Consider the following 23,081-nt stretch of genomic DNA (forward strand, 5'->3'; position numbering starts at 1 on the left):
AACTAATCTGCAAGTAACAACATCTTCTTGCAAGGAAAAAGTCTGACACGTTGTTTAAAGAAATATAACAAAAACCAGCACTAAAGAATGTAAAATTCACAATGTGAATTTTTTTATTTCGTCCAATAAAAAAATTATTAGACATAAGAAAATTATTAGGTGCAAGATAATAGAAATAGAACAACAAATGACAGAAACGATGAAATTAACGATAAGTACATTAAAACAGCAATTATATACGTGCAACATGAGCTCAAGAATGTCCAACAGGAGTCAGCAAATATCTTCTCAAAGAGCAAGTCTAGATAGTAAATATTTTAAGCTTCGTGGCCATATGGACTCTCTCACAACTACTCAACTCTGTCAATATAGTGTGGCGGCAGCATAGGAAAAACATACGTGAATGTGTGTAGCTGTGTTCCGATAAACTTTCTTTATAAAAACAGATAGCTGGTCCACAGTTTTCTGACTCATAAAATAGAAAAAAAGAGAACATAATGAAGAGAAAAATAAAAATATAAAAAAATACTCAAATGGGACTTTCTGAGATGAAAAATATAATATCTGAAATAAAACTACACCAGGTAAGATTAAAATGAGATTAGATACTACAGAAAAAAGGATTAGTGACACTGAAGAAAATGAAAGAAGCTGTATAAAATGTAGCATGGACAGAAAAAAAGACTCAATAAAAAGGACCAGACTATCAGTGACCTGTGGGACATTTAAAAACAGTCTAAAATTCCAAAATCCAAAAGAAGAAAGATCACAGAGTTTAGAGAAAATGTTTGATGATATATCAGTTGAAAAAAATCCCAAATTTATTAGAAACTATAAATCCATGGATCCAGTAGCTCAAAAAACCCCAAGCAGACTAAATGTGAAAAAAAATCACAAGGCACATCATACTATAGTTGCTGAAAACCAGTAACAAAAAACTATTAAAAACAGTCAAAGAAAAAGAATACATACCATGTTAAAAAGAGTAAAGACAAGAATAACAGAAGACTTCTCAGAGAACTATGCAGGCCAGAAGATAATGAAGACATCTCTTTAAAGTACTATGTGGAACAACAAGAAATTTTATGTCCAACTGAAATACCAGAATGTGCATATTATGCTAATATTGACTTCTTCATTGCAGGTGTGTATTGAGCACAGCAAAGAATCTGAGCTACAGGAGTAAAGGGCAATGCACCTTCTTCATCAGTTAAAATTAGTCTGGGAAGCCAGCTGTTATGTTGAGAGTAGCCCTAAAGGAGGCCGACATAGTGAGGAACTTCAGTTGGAACTTCCTGCCAAAAGCCATGTGAATGAGCTTGAATGTGGATTCTCCAGCCCCAGTCAAGCCTTCAGATGACCGCAGCCCCCTCCAGTAACCTGAGTGTAACCTCATGATAGTCTTGGGATCACCCAGGTAAGCTGCTTCCAGACTCCTGACTCTCAGAACCTGTACAACATAATACATGTTTATTGCTTTGAGCCACTAAAAAAAATATATAATAAATGAATAAATAAATAAATAAATAAATAAATAAATAAGTACTGTGTGGGTCAGGAGAGGGGAAGGTAGAACACTGTCAAGCTACAATTCCATATCTAATAAAAATATCTTTCAAACATGAAGGAGAAACAAAGACATTTTCACACAAACAAAAGTTGAAAAAATTCATTACCAGCAGATTTATACTACAGGAAATGACAAGGAATATCTTCAGACAGAAGGAAAATGATTCAGACAGGTGAAAGTTTGGAGATACTCAGAGGAATGAAGAGTACCAGAAATGGCAAGTATCTGGGTAGATATAAAATATATTTTTCTCATTTTTAGTCTTTTTAAAAGATGATTTAAAGCAAAAATAACAACGTATTGTGGGGTTTATAACATGTAAAACAGGTTAACCTTTTAACAGGTAAAAGGTATGACAATAATATCACAAAGCGTAGGACATGGGAAGGGAAGTATAATGTAAGATTATTACACCGTATGTAAAGGGGTATAATATTATTTGAAGGCAGACTCAGATGAGTTATGTATGCATATTGTAAACTCCATAACAAACACTAAAGAAACACCAAAACAAGTATATATGGTTAAAACAGCAATAGCAGACATAAAATGGATTACTAAAAATTACTCCACTCACTCTAAAAAATACAGGAAAAGATGAGGGAACAGGAAAAATGAACAGAAAGGGATAAATAGAAAACAAATAGCCAGATGATAGATTTGAACTGATAGATACTTACATTAAATGTAAGTAGTTTAAACACTTCAGTTTGAAAGCAGAGATTGTAGACCAGATAAAAAACAACATCTAAACATACACCGTCTGTAAGAAACCCACTCAAGTATACAAATAAAGACAGGTTAAAAGAAAAAGAATGGGAATAAATAATGTGAACACTAATCAAAAGAAAGCTGGTGTGGCTAAATTAATGCAGACAAAGTAGATTTCAAAACAAAACACATAGATAAAAAGGTAAATTTCATAATGATAACAGTGTCAAGTCATCAAGAAGACTTAATAATTTTAAATGTGTTTATATCTAATAACAGAGCTTCCAAACACATGAAGCAAATACTGATAGAGTTGAAAGGAAAGATATACAAGTCTATAATTATAGTTGGACACCTCCTCCTTACTCCCTTCAGTAACTGACAGAGTAAGAAGACCAAAAAATCAGTAAGAATAGAGAAGACCTGAACATGCTACGAACCAAATTTGGCTAATTGACATCTATAGAAAACTTTACTCACCATAATACACAGAATACATAAGCAGAATACACAGTCTTTTCAAGTACATATGGAACACTCACCAAGATAGTCCATATTCTGGGTCATAAAACAAGTCTCAGTAAATTTAAAATAATCAAAATTATATAAATTATATTTTCTTCCCGCAGAAAATTAAATTAGAAATCAATAACATAAAGGTGTCTGGGGAGTCATCAAAGATTTGGCAGTTAAATCACGCACATCTAGATAGTCCGGAGGTCAAGGAAGAATTCACAAGGGAAATGAGAACATATTTTGATGCAGGGAAACCTAATTCTCTGAAGAAAATTTATGGCTTTAAACGCTTATACTTGAAAAAGAGAGAAATTTAGTCAATTTCCTAGCTTCTTCTCTAAGACGCTAAAAAAAAGAAAGGAAATTCAACACCAAATAAACAGAAGAACGGTAATAAATAGCAGAAATAAAAAACATCAAGCTAAGTGAAAAAAAACTAGACAAAAATTATTACATCTACTGTATGATTTCATTTATACAAAATTCAATAAGCCTCAAGTAAGTAGATGAGAGGCTGTCGAGGGCTGGGGCCTGAGGGAGCTGGCTGATGGTGAGGGGGCCCGAAGGAAATTTGTGTGGTGAACGGAGCGCTTTCTCTCTTTTACAATGGTGGTAGTCCAACCGTGTAACTGTGTCAGAGCTCATCAAAATGAATATTAAAAGGGGATCATTGTAATGTTGTAAATTATATCTCAATAAAACTAATTTTTAAAAACATATTCTAGGCTGGCCGGTTAGCTCAGTTGGTTAGAGCACAGTGTTATTAACATGAAGGTCATGGGTTGGGATCCCCATACCAGCCAGCTGCCAAAAAATGAAAATAAAAATAAAAAACATATTCTAAGGACCAAAAACCCCACCCTGACATAATGTACTGTTACTGTAAATGGACCGTTATTATCTGGTGAGACATCACATACCCCTGCAGGAGGGAAAAGACTTATTAACAGAGGAATCAGAGAATCCCCCGAGGTGGGGCTGACACAGAGCAGGGTTCCTGCATGCTTTGGATTCAGAGTGAAGTCAGTCCTTTATTTCCGCTCAAGCAATTAGCAGAGGCAAGCCAGTTGAGGTTCGGATTTACTTTCCTTAGGACCAGAAATCTGTGCTTTCAAACTCACAGTTTTTATTTATTAATTTTTTTCTTTGCTTCTTGTCAAACTTCCTTTAGAAATTCTAGTCTGGCTCAAGGAATAGGAGGAAAAGGAAAAAAGAGGACCTTTCATCTAAGTTTGGGCTGACTGTAAAGGAGAGAGAGTGTCCCTCAGGAGACAGACCAAGCCAAGAGCTACTGTGTGGCAAAGGTCAAGAGCCCCACATTTGAGAAATCAGGGTCTGGAAGCACTGTCAGGACTGTCACTGACAGAGCTCAGCTTTTTCACAAGGATTTCCTTTCTGCTTTCTTCAGGTGTTTATTTGGCAGAAAGTGACTACATCAGGGTAAAGCCATCACCATAGGCATGGTTATTGCCAAAATAGTTTTATTATAGGCTGAACTGTGTCCTGCAAATTCATATGTTGAAGTCCTAACCCCCTGTGCTTCAGAATGTGGATTTATTTGGAAATAGGATCATTGCAGAATTTACTAGTTCAGATGAGGCCATACCACAGGAAGGTGGGCCCCGGGTCCAATATGACTGACATTGTAATAAAAAGGGGAGATTTGGACACAGACACGCATGCTGGGAGAACACATGTGGAGATGAAGGCAAGAGATTGGGTAATGCAGCAAAAGCCAAGAAGTGCCAGACATTGCAGAAAACCACCAGAAGGTGGAAAAGAGGCCTGGAAGAGACTCTCCCTCACAGCCCTCACAAGGAATCAGCCCTGCCAACACCTTGACTCCAGACTTCCAGCCTCCAGAACTGTGAGGCAATACATTGTGTTGTTGAAGCTATGCAGTTTGTGGTACGTTGTTATGGCAGCCCTAGGAAATGAATACAAGTTCCTACATGTCTTTTGTGCTACTGACCAGCCTAGAAGTTGCCACATGAGATCCAGCAACTCCTTCCCTGCTAGTTCAACCTAGAGACTTCAAATCCTCTTGAGAATGTTGTATTCAAAAAGAAAACCAAGTGGATGCAGAAGATAAATCTTCTTAACTTGCTTTTTTTCTTACTAAAGACCAGTTACTCTGCTTTTCAAAAACTAGTTAATTATTGGGCTAATTTCCACCGGGGGCTGGGGAGATGGGGGAAAGGGTGGTGAGGAGATGAAAAACAAGTAGCGTTAGAATATTAGTAGAGTCAGAATAATTAAGGAGCAAAACCCACATGGCAAAGAACCAAGAGAGTGCCTGTGTCCCTTGTGGGTTTACTTTCTGTGTATCTTTCTAGGTAACACAGTGCATTGTATCACAGTTGCAGGGTTGACTGGGAAACACCTGCTCCTCATTATTTACCTGTGAGTCTGACTACAGAGTCAAGGGCCTTCTGAGATTCAGAATCTCATTAACTCCAGATATTATCCTAGGGCTCCTCCTCTGCCCTCTGTAAACAATGAAGAGATGGGAAAGAGTGCCTCTTACCTCCATGCTTGTGCTGAATGCTCTAGTGACTTTTGCTTGGATGGTTATAACTTGTCCAACTCTAGTTAAAAACAGAACAAAATTCAGTATCCTAGCACATTTCATTTCAGACATAAAGATTTACTTTTATGCATGTGCCTTTAAACAGTTCTACTTTATCATGCTGATAATGTTCAGGCATGGACAACTCAGGTTAATGATAACAGAAAAAGATAATACTTAAAAACAAATGCTGATCAATGTAAAGCACTGTTATGATGTCACCTGACTACCTTTACTTAAACAGAAAAGGCCTTTGCAAAGAGTGTTCCCCAAATCTGTCTCACTCCAAATCTGCAATAGATACTTTGACTATAAAGCAGCTGTTTCCTCAAGGGAAGTTAAGACAAACTCACAAGCAAATCCATACAACTGATGTTCATTTTCAAATGTTAGTTAACAAATAAATGAATAAACAAACAGACAAAGCAGCAAGCGAGCAAATCGATCAGCTTCACTAGGTTTACATGGGCCCTCAGTGCTGCTGGATGGTCTGTTCACTCCCCACTATTATTGGAACTCTGATCATCCAACCTGAAGCTGTTCCAAAACTTCTGTGTCCAGGCCCTTCAGTCACCTCTGACCCCTTCACTTTAGCAGAAGGTACGAGTCTGCCCATTATAGGCCCTTTCAATTTTTCTCCCTTAACATTAAAGTCAGACTACATTCTCACAGTTCTCCTCCTCGCTCTTGTGTTTCAGAGGAAGAAAGAGATTTCTTCAAGACCCAATCTCTTTCTTTCCCGGTGCCCCCCCCACTGCCCTTTCCTACCCCACACCGTCGCCTGCTCGGTCAGCTCTGTCCTTTTTTCCACCTTCAGTCTTTGCCCTTCTCTGATGCTTTGCCAGCCCATTACAATGTCCAAGACTTTTCCTTACTAAAAAACTTTTCTCTCAAGCTTGTTCTGTCTCAAGATAATTTTCTCTTCTTTGTATTCAAACTTCCTAAAAGAAGATACTATTTCTATTCAGATGAATTAGTGTTTACACAACAACCAAGTGATGAAATTTACCATTGTAGAGATACTTATTATAAATAATTATTCTTTTAATAAAGGAAGGAGCAATTAAGAGTCAGCTCATAGAAAGCCTTCCAAGTCTTATACACAGTACGTCTAATGCCGAGAGCTATTTCTCAGCAAAATTGAGGCTGTAAATTTACACTTACAGTGTTCACTAATAGTAAGACCTATGATCTTTTTTTACTAATTTATATTGGGTCAAAGGTTATTTTTTATTAACAAACCGGATCACTGACTCTAAATGAATACACTCAGGTGCCACAAAAACACATCAGAATGAACCAACAAACCCAGGAGAAAGACGTGACGGAGCGATGCTGCTTACCTCGCTTTCTCCTTGAATTGTATGTCATCCACGGAGGCCGTAACACAGGAAACCCCAGCATGTTTCTCAGCTTCAAAAAATTGGTAAAGATGTGCCGCGTTAGAAGTTATGTTTGAATATTTCAGCATAAGGGAAAAGGAGTAAAAGTTAAGTGGATTTATTTTAGTAAGTCATCCCCTCATTCATTACAGCACCACTGTGCTGCCCACACTTCTGGATCATCTGGCTCAATAAGAGGTTCTCTGCTCTATAAGTTACATGTCTACTGCATGTAATCACGCTACTTTCTCCTAAATTTTAACTTATATGATCTTTTATTTGACTAACACTCAGCACATCTAGCTATTTAAATAGCAATTTTAGTAAGTTGGTGCCATCTTTAAATATTTTGTCAGGTACTACTCTTCTTCTGTTTTAAAAACAAAGAATCGAAGCTATATCCATTTTTCCCATAGCCAATAGCTGAATATACTTAAACAATTAAAAATATTAAAGCTCTGAAAAAAAATATTAAAGCACTAAAAGCTCTGAGCAAGTGTGGGAGACCCTGAGATGATACCCCAAATCAGAGAGGAACTTCTCTGGGCATCAGAGAAATAGAGACAGCCACATAGTAGGTATTTAGTTAATTTATACAAATAAGGTGCTAACAATGTTGGAATACTGAGTAGGGTGAAGAGAGATTAGGGAGGAGTCTGGTTATTTCCATGTTTCATGTGTGCACCTAACTGGCCCAGAATTCTTTTTTCGATTGTTGGTTTTGCTTTATATAAAAATATCACAATTTATTCTCTTTGAGAAAGATTTTGACATGTGCTTCTGCCAAATTTGATTTTGAGAAACAGTCCATTAAAACCCAAACAGATTGCATTGGATTTTTCAGTTTTAACCCCAGTTTAGTTTTGGAGGCTTCACTCCTGTTGTCACATTATGAAAAAGAAAGAATCAGGAAATTATACTGAACTTATATTCCTTGTGTGTAATGGACAACTATAACTTCAATATATATTAATTGATAGTCTCAGGTAAAGAGAGGCGAGAAAACACTCTAGAGAGCAAGTGTTTCACACATTCCTCCCTATGATCTACTTCTGCAGAAAATAGGATATTCTAATTTTACTTCTTAGAAGTAATCACAGGCATCATATGAACTAAGTTACCAGAAAACTTGAACCACAGCAGAACTCTGTGTGTTCATGATGGAGCGGGAGGGGGCGCTTTCCAGCTCTCAAGTTCAGTGAAAGGAAGGAAATATGGAAGTATCAGACTCTAGAAATGATCACGGTGAGCTCAATTTAATTCAATGTATCAAACATTTGTTAAGTTCTCCCTGATTTCCAGACACTGAGCCGAATCAGTCCTATCTTTTAGGCAGTCTTCTCAGTGGCAGTTAGAGATCCAGCCATAGTCAGTGCTCTTCTAGAGCTTAAATTTTCCAGAGAATGACTGAAAGCCTGCAAACATATGCTGTAAAACGTTGACTAAAGAGTACCTAAAAGACATTCATCCCAGTTACCCAACATGAGGGAATGGGTGTTGAAGTTGTTAAACTACTCTTATTAATAAAGTGTTAGCCTGTATACCAACATGATTTATCAATTTTGGATGATTTAAATAACTAAAATGCAGTAACCAATAAAAGATTAAATTTTTATTGTATATATTGTGTATCTACTATGTTGACTAGACACTGAGCTAAGTATTTACTCATGTCAATTACATGAGGTTGGTACTATTATTAGTTCCATTTTATAAATGAGGAAATTTAGGCTTAGAAAGATGAAGTCCATTTTTCTAAATAGTGATTTTGACTACAGAAACAATAGAAACCCTCAGAAAAGCGTGGGTAGACCAACCAGGAACTGCTCAGAGATGTAATTGGCTGAATATAGGCTTCAAGGGCTTAACAGTCATGTTCACACTTTAGATTTTCTTGATTTCGATTGACCTTCATATAGTATATCTGTAAAAGTGAGAAAACCCTAAAGCTATTTCTCATTTCCTGGGGAAACCCAGAGAAGCTAAGGAACAGTAGCAGGCTGACTAAGTGATTGTAATCCAAGCATGAAATGATGATTAATAAAAACAGTGGTGACCTTCATTCATTCATTCCTTCAATTAATACTGATTGAACACCTGTGCTGTGCCAGCATATCTGTAAGGTGCTGAAAATATTACAGCCGTGATCCCTGTTCTCAGGATCTAGTGGAGGAGCCAGAGATTAATTGAATGGATGCATAATAACAAAATGTGTTAGGTGCTATGAAGAAAACACAAAGTTTATGAGAGTCTGTGCCAGATCTAGGTGGGGTGTCAGCAAAGGCTTCCACGTGGAGGGGATGCTTGAGCTGAGATCTATAAAATGAATAGGAGTAAAATAGATGTGGTGGGAGGGGAGGAAGAGGAAGGGAGAGCATGTGTAGCAGAGGCAGAGTGACTACAAAGGTCCTGATGAAGGTCTCTGTGGCTAAAATGCAGAAAGCAGGAAGGAGAGTGGGTGACATGAGGCTGGAGGGAAGGCCGAGGACAGACTATGCTCAGGGTCTTGAAGCTCTTGGTTGATAGCTTTTATAATAATAATTATTAAAGATATTGCTCCACTGTTTTCTGGTCTCCACGGTTTCTGACAAGGTCAGTGGTCATTCTAATCATTGCTCTCCTATGTAGAGCATAGTGTTTTTCTCTGGCCACTTTCAAGATTTTCTGTTCATCTTAGTTTGACTATGATGTGCCTAGGTGTGGTATTCTTTGTATTAATCTTGCTTGTGTTCTAATATCTTTTTGAATTTGTAATTGTATGTCTTTCACCTTTTGGGGAAAATTTCAGCCATTATTTGTTCAAATATTGGCTTTTGACTCATGTTTTCCCTCCCCTTCTTTGGGACTCCAGTTATGTGTGTATAAAATCTTCAGTTTGTTTTATTTTTTTCCCTCATAAATCTCTGATGCTTTGTTCATTTTCAAATTCATTTTTATCTGTTCTTAAGATTGGATAATTTCTATTGATCTGTCTTTACACTTACTCTTGTCTTAGCCATATTCGTTCTGCTTTTAAGCCTATCTAGTGAATTTCTTTATTCCAAAAATTGTATTTTTGAGTTCTGGAATATCCATTTGGTTCTCTTTTAAAAAATATTTTCTATTTCTCTGCTGATATTTACTATTTTTCCATTCTTTATGATCATATTTCTCATTATACCCTTGAGCATAGTTATAATAGCTGCTTTAAAATTTATAAAGCTTAATTCTAGGATCAGGGTCATCTAGGGATTGGTCTCCATTGATTGTGTTTGCTCTTAAGAATGGATCATGTTTCACTGCTGTTGTTGTTTTTCTTTTCTTTCTTTTTTTTTGGTATGTCAAGTAATTTTGGATTGTGTCCTAGCCATTGTGTGTGGTCCATTGTAGCAACTGTGGGTTCTGATGTGTTCCTCTGAGAAGTATTGGTTTTCTTTCTTGTTTTATATTTAAGCAGGTAGTTAATTTGACTAAACTCAAACTATAAAACTCTGTCTCCTTGGAGGTGGGCACAGGTCTTTTCAATTATTTTGGCCTTAGCTAGGAGGTTTGTAGCATGTCTTATGTATGCACGATTTTGCCTGATATCTGGGCAAAGATTATAGATAGCTTTTAGGGCTCTGACTCTCTGGCTCTCTCCTTTCTGGAATTTTTGTCTCCATATTCCAGAAGCTGTGTTTTCCTCAAACCCTGTTCTTTGGATCCTCAAACTATCAAGACCAGGTTTTCTAACAGAAATTTATTGGGAGCTGACTGGAATTTTCCTTCAGGTTTAAAGTCATTAAAAAACAAAACAAAACAAACAAACAAAAAAACCATAAAAAGTAAGCCAGCACTATTCTCCTCTTCCAAGTGTTGACTTCCAAGTATTCCAAGCCTACTTTTGTTCAACTTTCAGTTGTCCTAAGTCGCTTTTATTTGATGTTTTGTCCAGCGTTTATAGTTATTATCTCTGGGAGATTTTTTTTTTTTCTGATAGGAAATACTTGTTCATCCTCAAAAAAGAGCCCTTATTACCCTTCGTACAGAAAACAATGGGGGAAGATGAACAGAACATGTGCCATGATCAGATCTGCATCTTCAAAAGTACTTTCGATGCAGTGTAGGGAGGATACCAGAAAGAATGTAGAAGACCAGTTTGGAAATCACTTCCGAAGTCCACAGGAAAGACGATGGTAGCTTGGGCTAGGTGGCAGTGGAGGTGTAGTAAAGTGGTTGGATTGAAGAGATTCCTTTAAAAGGTACCATTGATAGGACTTGGTCTGTGAATTGAATATGGAGAAGGGAAAGCAAGGTAGAGAGAAATATTAAGGATGTCTCCTAGATTATTGACTTGCACAATTGGATGGGTAGGGTGCCACTCCTGAGAGAATGAATACTTGAAAACATTAACAAATAAAATAGAGAAGAAAATGTGAGTTTGGTAGATTTCAAATAAGAAATGGACATGGGGATGAAAATGACTCAGAGATGACTTCAAGCCTCTAGGCTTAAGGGACTGGAAGAATAATGGGGCCACTGACAGAAATGAAGTTCAATGCCAAAATGATAGTGAAAATGTTTAATCTTTTTTTAAATATTGAGAAGATAGTTTGGAACCTAGCAGTGCCTGGGAGTCATGGGTCCACGAGAGGGATCATTATTTATTATAGTAACGTGGCTGTACAGAAGTGCTGCTCAGTAAGGGACTCTGGTTGAGCGATGTCAAAAAAATCAGTTTTTGTATCACCCCGCAGATTTGGTTACGTCTTGGCTAAGTAATGTTTCTTGCCTATGTGGTGCCTCTTCTCAGCATAAAGTGTTTAACACAGGCATTCTCTATGCTTCCCAAACCAACTTTATCATAAAGCTCCTTTAATATTAGTAATGTTAGTATTACTCGTTATTTATTACACTACTAACAGTCATATAACTATAAAGTACAGAGTAACTGTCAGTTAATTTAAAATTTTTAAATATGGATATAAATAACTTACACAAACGAAGCTCTCCGGGGTCCTCCCTCAATGGGATGAAGGGGTCCTAAGAGCCAACCCACCCAGAATCACTGGTCTGGGCCCTTCCCAAGGAACCCCTGCCAGTCGTCACCGTCCCTTGGCTGTGAGTGCTGTCCCCTCCCTCCTTCTCTCTCCGGCAGGCTCCCCCCTCCCAGGCCAGCCCCAGCTCGCGGACCCCCGTCCCCTACCCGCCATGCAGGCGGTGCTGTCGATCCACTTGAGCAGCTGCCCGGCGCTCAGCTCCCCGCGGGCGTCGGCGTGCGCCGGCTGCACCGCCTGGCTCATGAGCACCCCGCCGGCCGCCGGCCGCGCCATGTCCTCCCCGGGCCGGCCCGACAGCCCAGCCCCGGCCCGCCCCCGCTCCAAAGGGCACGGCCCCGCCGCCCACCCCGCGCCCTCCGGCCGCCTGGCGCTCGGGAGGTGAGGGGAGGGGGCCGCAGCATCGCCCGGGAGCAGAGCCAGGAGGGCGAGCAAAGAGGCACCACGGTCCCCTCTGAGCACCGCGGAGAATGAACGAGTCAGCGCAGGGACACCGACCTGGCCCAGGCCATGCAGGAGTGTGCTAAGAAGACAAGCACAGCCCAGCTGCCATCCGAAGAGCTTGACAGAGGTGGGCGTTCAGAATTGAGTAAACGCCCTCCAGGGAACGTCAGGCCTTCGCGGTAGGAACTGGTTGTAGAGTATTTGACTCATGTTTTGTTTGTTTGTTTCCCGGCTGTTGACTGCCAGGCAGTGCGGGCACTCGCTGCCCAAGCCCTGGTTCAAAATCCACCTTGTGATTCTCAGAATATGACAACGGCTCCAAAGATCGTTTTGTTAGGAAACTGCTGTCACTGCCAAACCAGAAGAAGAAAAAAGGCTGGTGTATGTAAGTACATCAGAGTCACCCAGTTTGGTTTTTATCTAGAGAATTTAAGATTAGAAACTGCCACCTGGTCCCCACGAATTCCAAGAGAATCTCTTCTTTATGGGAGACAAAATCTAGGACATTAAATGAGAGTTTAAATTAGCACATAAAAGCTGTCACCCCTTCTAGAGCTGCAGTCAGTGACTTTACAAAGCAGTCCTTGTTAGGGAAACAGTAACCCAGAAAACCTCCAGCATGTAATAAATTCATAGATGTCTTATTGTTAGGGCAGGCTGCACCAGGGAGCACAGTTTTGGATGGAGAAATGGAAGTCCGGAGATGTGAAGCAGCTTGTCTGGCATGCAGCTGAAGTGTCAGGAGCAGCTAAGGGAGTAGGGCCACCTTGGCTTGAACCCAGGGCTCCTGGCTGTGTAGAGTCACTTACCAGGAAACGCAATTGACTCTAACAAACTGGTGGTGCGTTTTCATCGTTATACTCTGGCCTGCCAAGCCCCAGCACGGACACATCAGTATGGAGATTCTGGTCATTTTGCTTCCCTAATTAAAGATTTATGAAAGAGAGGAATTAAAGAAACATTGTCTTGATAGCTTTCAAGATCTTCTGTGGATAGGTTTCTGATCCATATAATTATATGTAAGCATAAATAAAAATTGAATGCATTCAGTTAGGCAAGCATGAAGTTTGACTTTTATTAAAAGCATAAAAATGACTTTTTAAAAAAACAAACACATTAAATCAAATTTAAACAAACACGTGCATTCAAGATGGTCCCCTTATGTAGCTGTGCACTTATTTCAATGCTTTTGTGACACATCACATTTGTCACTCCTCTTGGAAAATGCCCCTAAAATTCTTAATACCTTCTTTTTAATGTCTTCTTTATTGACAAGTTTTCATAATTTAGGAAGTGGTAGGTTAGATTATTGTTTAGCAAATATTCACTTCATGTACTGATAATTCTGTGGGAGGCATCTATTGATGTTGAACTTGACCATGTGACTTGCTTTGGATTAGAGTGTGGGGAGGTAGCGGGGTACCAGTTCCAAGCCTCACCCATGGAGGCACCACCTGTTTCTGTTCTCAGGAACACCTGAGCTTTGCCATGGGAAGATTATATGCCCCACTAGCTGCCTATCAGCATCTGGGCACCAGACTGAATTCACATATTGTAGAACCATCTCAGCCAACCTGTGGACTTGCAGCTGGAAGCAGAGCCACCAGCAGACATGGAGACTTGTGATGAGACGGCACTACTTTATTGTTGAATGCCACTGCAATTTTGGGGATTGTTTGTTATGCAGCAATAACTGACAGTTACATGACTGAATTTTAATTATTAATATTTTAGGAAATTTATTGAATTATTGGACACAAAGGTTGTGTTTAGGCCAGGTTGCATTATTTTGGGTAAAAAGCAGTGACTAAAGATATACTGTTGAATTATGTATAGCTCTTATACTTAATTTCTTGTAAACTTTAGAAATTTCAAAACTGTTTAAGTATAGGTATAAGAGCATAGCTTTCTGAAGTGATTGTCCAGAAAGAGACAGTGTGTGTCTGTATATTTATGTGTAGAGATGTTTGATCAAAAAGCAGACACAGTATACAAACTTACTATTGTGTTTTCTTATCTTTATTATCTCCCATTTAGATATCTTTTGGTTCTAGTTTTATATCTTTTGTTGGTTCCACACTGATGTTCATTTTAATAGCCTTTGCCTGAAACTGCTATTCTTGTGTTTTTCTGAATGGTCTTTCTCCTTTTCACAATGAAAAATTTCATCTGCACGTGTGAACATTTGCCTCTTCCATTTCCCACTGATGTCAAGAGTTTTTGCTATTATGTTTTAAGAAAAGGCTTCTGTTTTCCGTTTGTGTTTAGAGACATCTTTTGAAGATGAACAGAATGTGAAGCCAGGCTGATTTTAGAAAGGTTGTGCACAAGAGCAGGAAAGCTGGTCAAAAAGATTGCAGAAATTTCCATAATCACTAGAATAATGAGAACTCTTTAGAATGTTGGAGTGGGAGGGCAACTGGGTGGTCTAACCCTCCCCCATTCCAGAGATGAGGAAATGCAGTGTTTGTCTGGTCACACTGCAAGGTGGTGGCCAGGCTTTGTGAAAACTGGTAACAAGGAGAACGGCATATATGAAGGAAGAGAGAAAAAATGTTGCCCCCAGAAGCAGACCCTCCATCAAGAATTTGAGAACAAGCATTTTATTTGGGAGAAAACGGCAGAAAGCACTGGTAGAGGTTTCAAAGTGTGGTCCCCAGACCACAGTGTCAGCATGACCGGGGAGCTTGTTAGAAATGCAGAATCTCAGGCCCCAACTCAGACCTACGGAATCAGTATCTAAATTTTATTACGATTCTCAGGTGATTTATAGGCACATTAAAGTTTGTGAAGAACAGCCCCAGTTGTCCCTCCCAGAGGCACGGAAGCTGGAGCTTTTATCCTCCAACTTGCATCTGGCATTGACTAAGGGCTGCTCCCAGAGGCAGTAACCAGGACTTCTGCAGACTGCAGGGCGAGAGCAAGCTCTCCGCTGGAGCCCACCTCATCAGGACAGGAGGGCGCTGTCAGCTTGTTCTGGAATCTGGAACGGTGAGTGCCGAGGCAATGTGAGCAAGGCCTAGAGAACTGAAATGCTTACGCTGTCCTGAACATGAAAGGCAGCTGGGAGCCTTTTCACTGTAGGAGACTAACTCCGGGAGAGGGTTTGGTAGTTCAAAGTATTTCATACAGAGATGGACTTGATTTGCTATAGATTCTATCTCCATCTTTGGTGCAGATTATAAAATGTGCCAGATCAGTGTTTTCAAATTCAAATACAATTTTATAAGGATGTGATGCAAAGTTTCAATACACAGCTCTTAAACAGAAATTCCAGAATGGGTTCCTTTTTGTTTTGGCTGCCCGCTTCTTGACTGGAGGGTCTCCTGCTCTTCTCTGCCTTGGACTCTACTCTAGGGATTACTATGACCTTGGGGAATATGGGTCTTCTGCTTGGATTGTCCCATTTAGCACCTGGAACCTCAAGCCAACCTTTCTCCTGCTTGTCCCTGCATTTCAATAGTCCCAGCTCTTAGAGACAAGCATTAGGTATACAACCTAGCAGTCACGTACTGTGTGTGGAATGTAGCACTTTATTTTGTTTGAACAAAAGTCATGCGTAGAGAGTCTGATGTTTTTCACTTCCCCAGATTTGCTTGGCTCCACCTTCATCCCAGGCCCTGCTCTGCTCAGTGGAGTGCCGTGGCTGCCACCACCGCCACCTGTCAATATGCTAGAGTACGTCGATTATTTTCAAATATCGAACCCCACTTGGTCATGGTTCATAATTCCTTCTCTATATTACCGAATTCTATTTGCTAATATTTTGTCAGAGATTTTTGCGTCTACATTTTTGAGAGATATTGGTCTGTAGTTCTCCTTTTCCTTTCTTTTCTCTTTTCTTTCTTTCTTCTAACTGTCTTTGTCTGGTTTTGGTGTCAGCATTCATAAAATGAATCAGGAAGTATTCCCCTCTATTTCTGGAAGAGACTGTAGATTTGGTATTCTTTGAAATTGCAGATTTGGAGTTCTTTGAACATTTGGTAGAATTCCACAGTGAAATTATCTAAGTCCTGGAGATGTCTTTTTTGGAAGTTTTCAAATTAAGAATTCAATTTTTAAAATAGTTATAGGGCTATTCAAATAACCTATTTTGTATGGGATGAGTTGTGGTAGTTTCTGTTTTTGGAGGAATTGGTCAATACATCTCAGAAACGGTGATTTGCCAAAGGCAGAGATTGAGCTGGTCTGATCCGGTGCTTTTATCTCATTTGGCAGAGCCCTCCCATTGCCACTTGGCCCCTCAAGGTGTCCTTTCCTGCCTCTCTGGTTTTCCCCAGGTCTCTCCAGACTCCTGCTCACAGCGTTTCCTTGCTTCCTAAGATGGCTCTCAACTAATTCCTGCTAAGGCAGTGGTTCTCAAAATTCTCCTGCCCTACCCAGACTTAATGAATCAGTGGGAGTGGGGGAAGGAGCTTGTGTTTTAATAAACCTTCCATGTGACTCTGTTGCACACAGACATGTGACTCTGTTGCTGTAAGGTGTCTTCCATCAAGGATATAAGCCTACATTGATTTACATCTTTCCCAAGGATGTCTTCAGTGTAACAGGGAGCCCTTTAAGATCACTAAAGAAATCACTGATGTGGGAGAAAGAGCCACAGTCTTAGGTCTGAGTAGATGCGTTTGTGTCTGAGTTGGACCCTTCCCCTTGCTAGTGTTGATGTTGAGTATATCACTCAACCGATTTGTGCCACATCAGGTTTTTCTTTTTACAAAATTAGGTTGCTTTCTCTACTTCATAAAGTTGTAATTGGGTCACAAAAAGTATTACTATCGGGCCGGGCCCGTGGCGCACTTGGTGGAGTGCTGCGCTGGGAGCGCGGCGACGCTCCCGCCGCGGGTTCGGATCCTATATAGGACTGACCGGTGCACTCACTGGCTGAGTGCCGGTCGCGAAAGAACGACAAAAAAAAAAAAAAAAAGTATTACTATCAAAGGTAATCATTATTGAGGGGTCCTTCAATTCTTACAACAACCCTGCAAGTAATATTCTCTTTATAGAGCTGATAAATTAAGCCCAGATCATTTAATACACACTACTTACATGCCACACATCCCTATGACATATACAAACTACTGTAATTCTCATTTTGTAAGTGAGGAAACTGAAGCAACTGGCCCAAGACCACACAACTAGGAAGAAGCAGAGTCGTGACTGAAACCCAGAGCATCTGGCTCTTGTTGGGCTAGGTTCAGCAGTTGATGAGTGTGGTCTAGAGGACACAAGTGGGAAGTGAGAGAAATGGCAGTGGTACCCAGTTCTGTCAAACTCCAAAGGCTGTGCTGCTGCTTCCATTCCAAGCTGCCTTCATTCATTCATTCAGCCAGTGCATGGGTGTTAAGTGCCACTTTGTCCCAGCAACAGTTCTGGGCATTGGATAAGTAAATGCTGGTGAATAAAATAGATGTGGTCCTAGTCTTTATAGAGTTTGTAGTTTAAAGATAACTATGTGAAAGTGCTACAAAAATAATGTAAATGATTCGAATGAGGGTAAAATGAATTGATAAACATGTATGGAAACTGGCTGATGTCTGTATGCGGCTCCTCAAATTATATCCTGCCATTGACCGTCTGCTAGATTTAAGGTCAGTCCTGATTCGTATGTTTTGTAAGGAATCACAAACTTACAGAAAATTTGGAAGTACTACGCAAAGAACTTATATTTCTCTGAACCATTTGAAAGTAAGTTGCCAACCTGATGATTCATTACCCACTACTACTTTAGTGTGAATTTCTTATAAACAGGACATTCTCATACTTAACCATGATACACTGTTAAGATGAGGAAGTTAACATTAATACATTATTACCATCTAATCCTTGGACCCTATTTATGTTTCACCAAGTGTCCCAATGATGTCATGTGTTACATATAGTTGTCCTATCTCTTTAGCCACACTCATCCTGGAACAATTCTTCAGTATTTTCTTGACTTTCATGACCTTGATACTTTTGAAGTTTACAGGCCAGTTATTTTGAGAGTGACCCTCAGTTTGGGTTTGTCTGATGTCTCCTCATAAGTAGATTGAAGTTATGCATCTTTGGCACAGATATCAAGAAGTTAGGATTCATTCCTCTTAGTGCATTTTGTCCAGTGGTGCGTGATTTCAATCTGTCCCATTATTGATGGTGTTCATTTTGGTCATTTGATTAAAGTGGTGTCTTTCAGACTTTTCTCCCATAAATTTTCCCTTTTCTCCTTTACAGTTAATAAGCATTTTGTGCAGAGGTATTTTGAAGCTATGGCAATATCTCCTCATTAAACTTTTCATTTATTCATTAATTTATTTGTATCTATATGGACTCATAGTTTCCTATTTTATTCAGTGGACTACATTCTGTTATTATTTATTTTGATGCTCATATTGTCCCATATTGGGCCAGAGGGAGCCCCTTCAGGCTGGCTTTTATTTTCTTTTGACATGTCCTCATCATTGTTTTAGTGATTCCTTATTTTCCATTGCAACCAGATGCTCGAGGCTCATCTTATATTTTTTCTCCCCAGCCTTGGAACCAGGCATTTCTTCAAGGTGCCTGGTTCCTTTTAGCTGAAAACAGTATTTAGAAGCTGAGCTTTGGGTGTGAGGTGCATGTATTGCTGTGTGGGCGTCGTTGGCCCTCACTGTGGAATGGGCTAGGAAGTGTGTGTGTGTGCGTGTATCTGTCTGTGGTAGATTGGATGTTTGTCCCCCAAAAGATATGTCCATATCTAATCCCTGGGACACTTTATCAGACAGGCACCTGGAATAATTACCTTCTTAATAAGATTAAGTGGGGGAGATGTTATTCTCCGAAAGGAAACTGAGCTCCGATTGGGAATGGAGAATGAAAGATGGACAAATTTTAAAATTGCTAATGACTCTACAAAGACATTCAGGCATGGGAAAGAATATGAGTGAAGGCAAGTCCTTGGTAATATTGTTGAACTGCTGGATCAAGCCTTACTTGGAATCAACAGACCTTGGAACTTCCCAGTCAAATGAATAGTTATTTCCCGTATGTTCCCCCTTGTTTTGCTATAAACCCATTTGAGTTTGGTTATCATGCATAACCAAAATATTAACTGATATATCCTCAGAATGCTCTAAGGAAGAGGACTCCTTTATTTTCTTTTTATTTCCTATGAAATTATTCAGGCAGACAGTCCTTTATTTTCTTTTTATTTCCTATGAAATTATTGATTTCTATTTATTTTTTCCATCTCTGACATTTATGCTGCTCATTTATAGCTCATATCGGATGACTGACCCAACTCATAAATCACACTTTTAAGTCATTTCTCTCAAACAGGTGGCATAATTTTATACATTTTATAGTATCCTAATAAAACAAAGACAACATTGGAAATTCTTTTTTCTTACAGGAATGTTGAAATCAGTTTTTTAGCCATGCAGTTGGTTGTGTTAAAGATACAGAAACCTACAGACTCATCAGTGTGTTCTTAAATCAGGCAGGTTGGTCAGCCACCACCAAGCCTCACCTTTCAAGTCCTTCCCGGGTGCTGTGGGGAACACAAAGCAGCATCTAACAGGGACTGGATCAGCTTCTGTTGAGACAGGAGGTGCTCAGTTTCCCTGGGCTCAGACTGCAGGACGCACCTCTGGGTTTCAAACCATTCTCCAAGATTTCAGGCCCCTCCTCTCTGCCCTCCCCTAGAGGAAAGTTACTGTTGCTAGTCAGACCTATTTTCAGCACCAACACAGGGAAATTGAAAAACTTGAAGGGGCTGGCTTATGTGAATCCTGTGTCTAGGCATGCTCACTAGAGGGAGGTTATATAACCCTGGCAGCCAAGCATGCTCAGTGGAGGGGAGCTTATCCCTTGAATGACCTTCCACTAGAGGTGCTAAAAACCATGGAAAATTCTTGAATATGTCTGGTGCATGGGATGAGATTTGAGCAATGAACATGCTCCAAAAAGAGACCAACTGAGCATGTTCAAGACTATGTTACATAACAGGGACACCCCCCCAATTGAATATTCATTAGAGAATATTAGTGAATTAGAGAATTATAGTGAAACTATAAAAGCCAAATCCCAGCACAAGAGCAGTTGTCTCTCACTTTCCTGGAGCCAGCCTGCACGTCACTGGCAGAGGTGTGTATACCTTGCTTTCATGTTAAACTTGGAGTGGGCCCTGCTGAGTCTCTGGAGCTGTGCTCCATGCTCTCTGTGAAATCTGTGTCTCTCATTTGTTATATTAAACCTGCTCTCACTTTCTACTCTACTGCTCTTGAATTCTTTTCTGTGGTGGAGTCAAGAACCTAGTAAGAGGACAGGGTGGGTTGAGGCTGACTATCAGGTCCCCTAGATCCTTCCTCCAGCATCACTATCCTACGGGAGACTAAAAAGTGTAACTGAACTTTTTATAATGCCACATTATCCTAAGGGGCTGTAGGATGATTAATTAATTCATAAGAGATTCCGCGTAGGGTTGGCCATGATAATTATTACAATTTTGAAATGAGAAAACTAAGTTCCAGAAATTCATCCTCAGTTACCCAACTAATTGTTAACCAAACATGAATTCCTGAGTACCTCTCCTTGATTCACATGCCCCAAATTTGCCATTTGCAATAATATTAACATAAAATAATATTAATTTTTGTAATATCCTAGTAATCATCATAAAGCATTTGAAGAGAAAATAAATATTTTCCTAAAGTGAATATTGACATCTTGGATTTTTCATTTAGGATTTCTTTTTCTCTCAGTTTTACCATATGCAGAGAAAATAGAAGAGGAGAAAATGTGAGAAAGTCAACTAATGTCAACTGACAGCAATTGATAAAATTGATAAAAATTTTAATGTCTTAAGAATCACTTTAATCTACAGATTTAATGCAACCCCCATCAAAATGCCAATGACATTCTTCATAGAAATAGAAAAAAAGTAATCCTAACATTCATATGGAACAACAAAAGACCCCAAATAATCAAAGCAATCCTGAGCAAAAAAAGTAAAGCTGGAGGCATTACACTACCTGACTTCGAATTATACTACAAATCTATAGTAACAAAAACAGAATGGTCCTGGCATAAAACAGACATGTGAACCAATGTGACAGAATAGAGTATCCAGAAATCAACCCATGTATTTACAGGCAACTGATCTTTGACAGGGGCACCAAGAACATACATTGTGGAAAAGACTGCCTCTTCAATAAATGGTGCTGCTGGGAAAACTGGACATCCACTTGTAGAAGAATGAAACTTGATCCAACTTCTCACCATATACCAAAATCAACTCAAAATGGATTAGGGACTTAAATATAAGGCTTGAAACTTTAAAAGTCCTAGAAGAAAACATAGGGGAAATGCTCCAGGATTTAGGACTGGGCAATGACTTTAAGAGAACACCCCCAAAGCAAAGGCAACAAAAGAAAAAATAAATAGGGTTATATCAAACTCAAAAGCTTCTGCACAGCAAGCGAAACAACAGCATGAAAAGACATCCTACAGAATGGGAGATAATATTTGCAAACTATGCATCAGACAAGGGATTAATATGCAGAATATACAAAGAACTCAGACAACTTTACAGCAAAAAAACAAGTAATCCAATTAAAAAATGGGCAAGGAGCTGAATAAACATTTCTCAAAGGAAGACATATAAATGGCCAACAGGTATATGAAAAAATGCTCAACATCACTAGTCATCAGGAAAATGCAAATCAAAACCACTTTGAGATATCACCTCACTCCAATCACACTGGGTACTATAAAAAAGACAGAGAATAACAAATGCTGGTGAGGATGTGGAGAGAGGAACCCTCCTGCACTGCCGGTGAGACTGTAATTAGTACAGCCATTGCGGAGAACAGTATGGAGGTTCCTCAAATAACTACAGATAGGACTTCAATGTGATCCAGCAATCCCACTCCTGGGGATATATCCAGAGGATTGGAAAACAGCAGGTTGAAGGGACACCTGCACTCCCATGTTTATTGCAGCTCTGTTTACAATAGGTAGGCAGTGGAACCAACCTAAATGTCCATCGATGGATGACTGGATAAGGAAATTGTGGTATAAATACACAATGGAAAACTACTCAGCCATAAAAAAGAATGAAATTCTACCATTTGCAGCAACGTGGATGAGGCTGGAGAAAATTATTCTGAGTGAAACATCCCCGGTACAGAAAGAGAAATACCGCATGTCCTCCCTCATAACTGGGAGGTGAGTGCGTGAATAAACAAATGAACAATAAAGAGAGACAGAGAGAAAGAAAGAAGAAACAACAGTCACAGTAATATGCTGAACTTTTAGAAAACTAGAGGAGGACAGGGGGAGGGGAGCGGGGTGGGAAGGGGGCTAACGAGGAATTGGTCAATGGACACAAAGAATGATTGCGTATTGTAATGATGAGTAAGCTCACTATCCTGATCTAACCATCACACATTGTACACAATTATCGAAAATCAACATTGTAACCCACGTGTATGTATAATAAATTATCTAAAAAATAAAAATAAAAATAAATGGGCTGGATTTAAACTGATAAAAGATGATACAGTAAAAAAAAAATCACTTTCTACTATCAATGTATTTTCCCTTAACACATTGTAACAATATCAATATTTAATTTAAAAAACCTTTATATTATATAGCAATTTATAGGTCAGAAAGATGTTGGTTTACATATTGGAACTCAAAAAGATAAACGTTTTAATAAATTTTAGAGAAATGGTGTTTCCTCCCTGTTGGAATTATGACTCTCTCTGCACATCTTCTCCAAGACAGAATTGCACATGAAAATGGCCTGCCACTGCGTTTTTATTTTGTCCCTATTCTCATCAGTTAAAGTAGGTCAGAAATTTGAAGACAAATGACAACCACAAATTAATCTTTCAAAATGCTAATGTAAATGG

The 23,081-nt window shown here is 39.3% G+C and overlaps 1 protein-coding gene across 1 annotated transcript in view; it reads right to left on the reverse strand.

Annotated features, from left to right (window-relative positions):
- ACOT12 (acyl-CoA thioesterase 12) overlaps window positions 1-12,039 on the reverse strand; it is a 41,862-nt gene extending 29,823 nt beyond the window's left edge. Inside the window, exons 1-3 of the mRNA XM_063088132.1 lie at window positions 11,913-12,039; window positions 6,710-6,779; window positions 5,325-5,385 (exon numbers count right to left, since the gene is read on the reverse strand). Of these exons, the coding sequence (XP_062944202.1) occupies window positions 5,325-5,385; window positions 6,710-6,779; window positions 11,913-12,039 (258 nt within the window). The remainder of the gene's footprint in view (window positions 1-5,324; window positions 5,386-6,709; window positions 6,780-11,912) is intronic.
- Window positions 12,040-23,081: the final 11,042 nt, after the last annotated feature.

The sequence above is a fragment of the Cynocephalus volans genome, chromosome 2 (assembly GCF_027409185.1).
Source record: "Cynocephalus volans isolate mCynVol1 chromosome 2, mCynVol1.pri, whole genome shotgun sequence".
In the NCBI taxonomy this organism is placed as follows: Eukaryota; Metazoa; Chordata; class Mammalia; order Dermoptera; family Cynocephalidae; genus Cynocephalus; species Cynocephalus volans.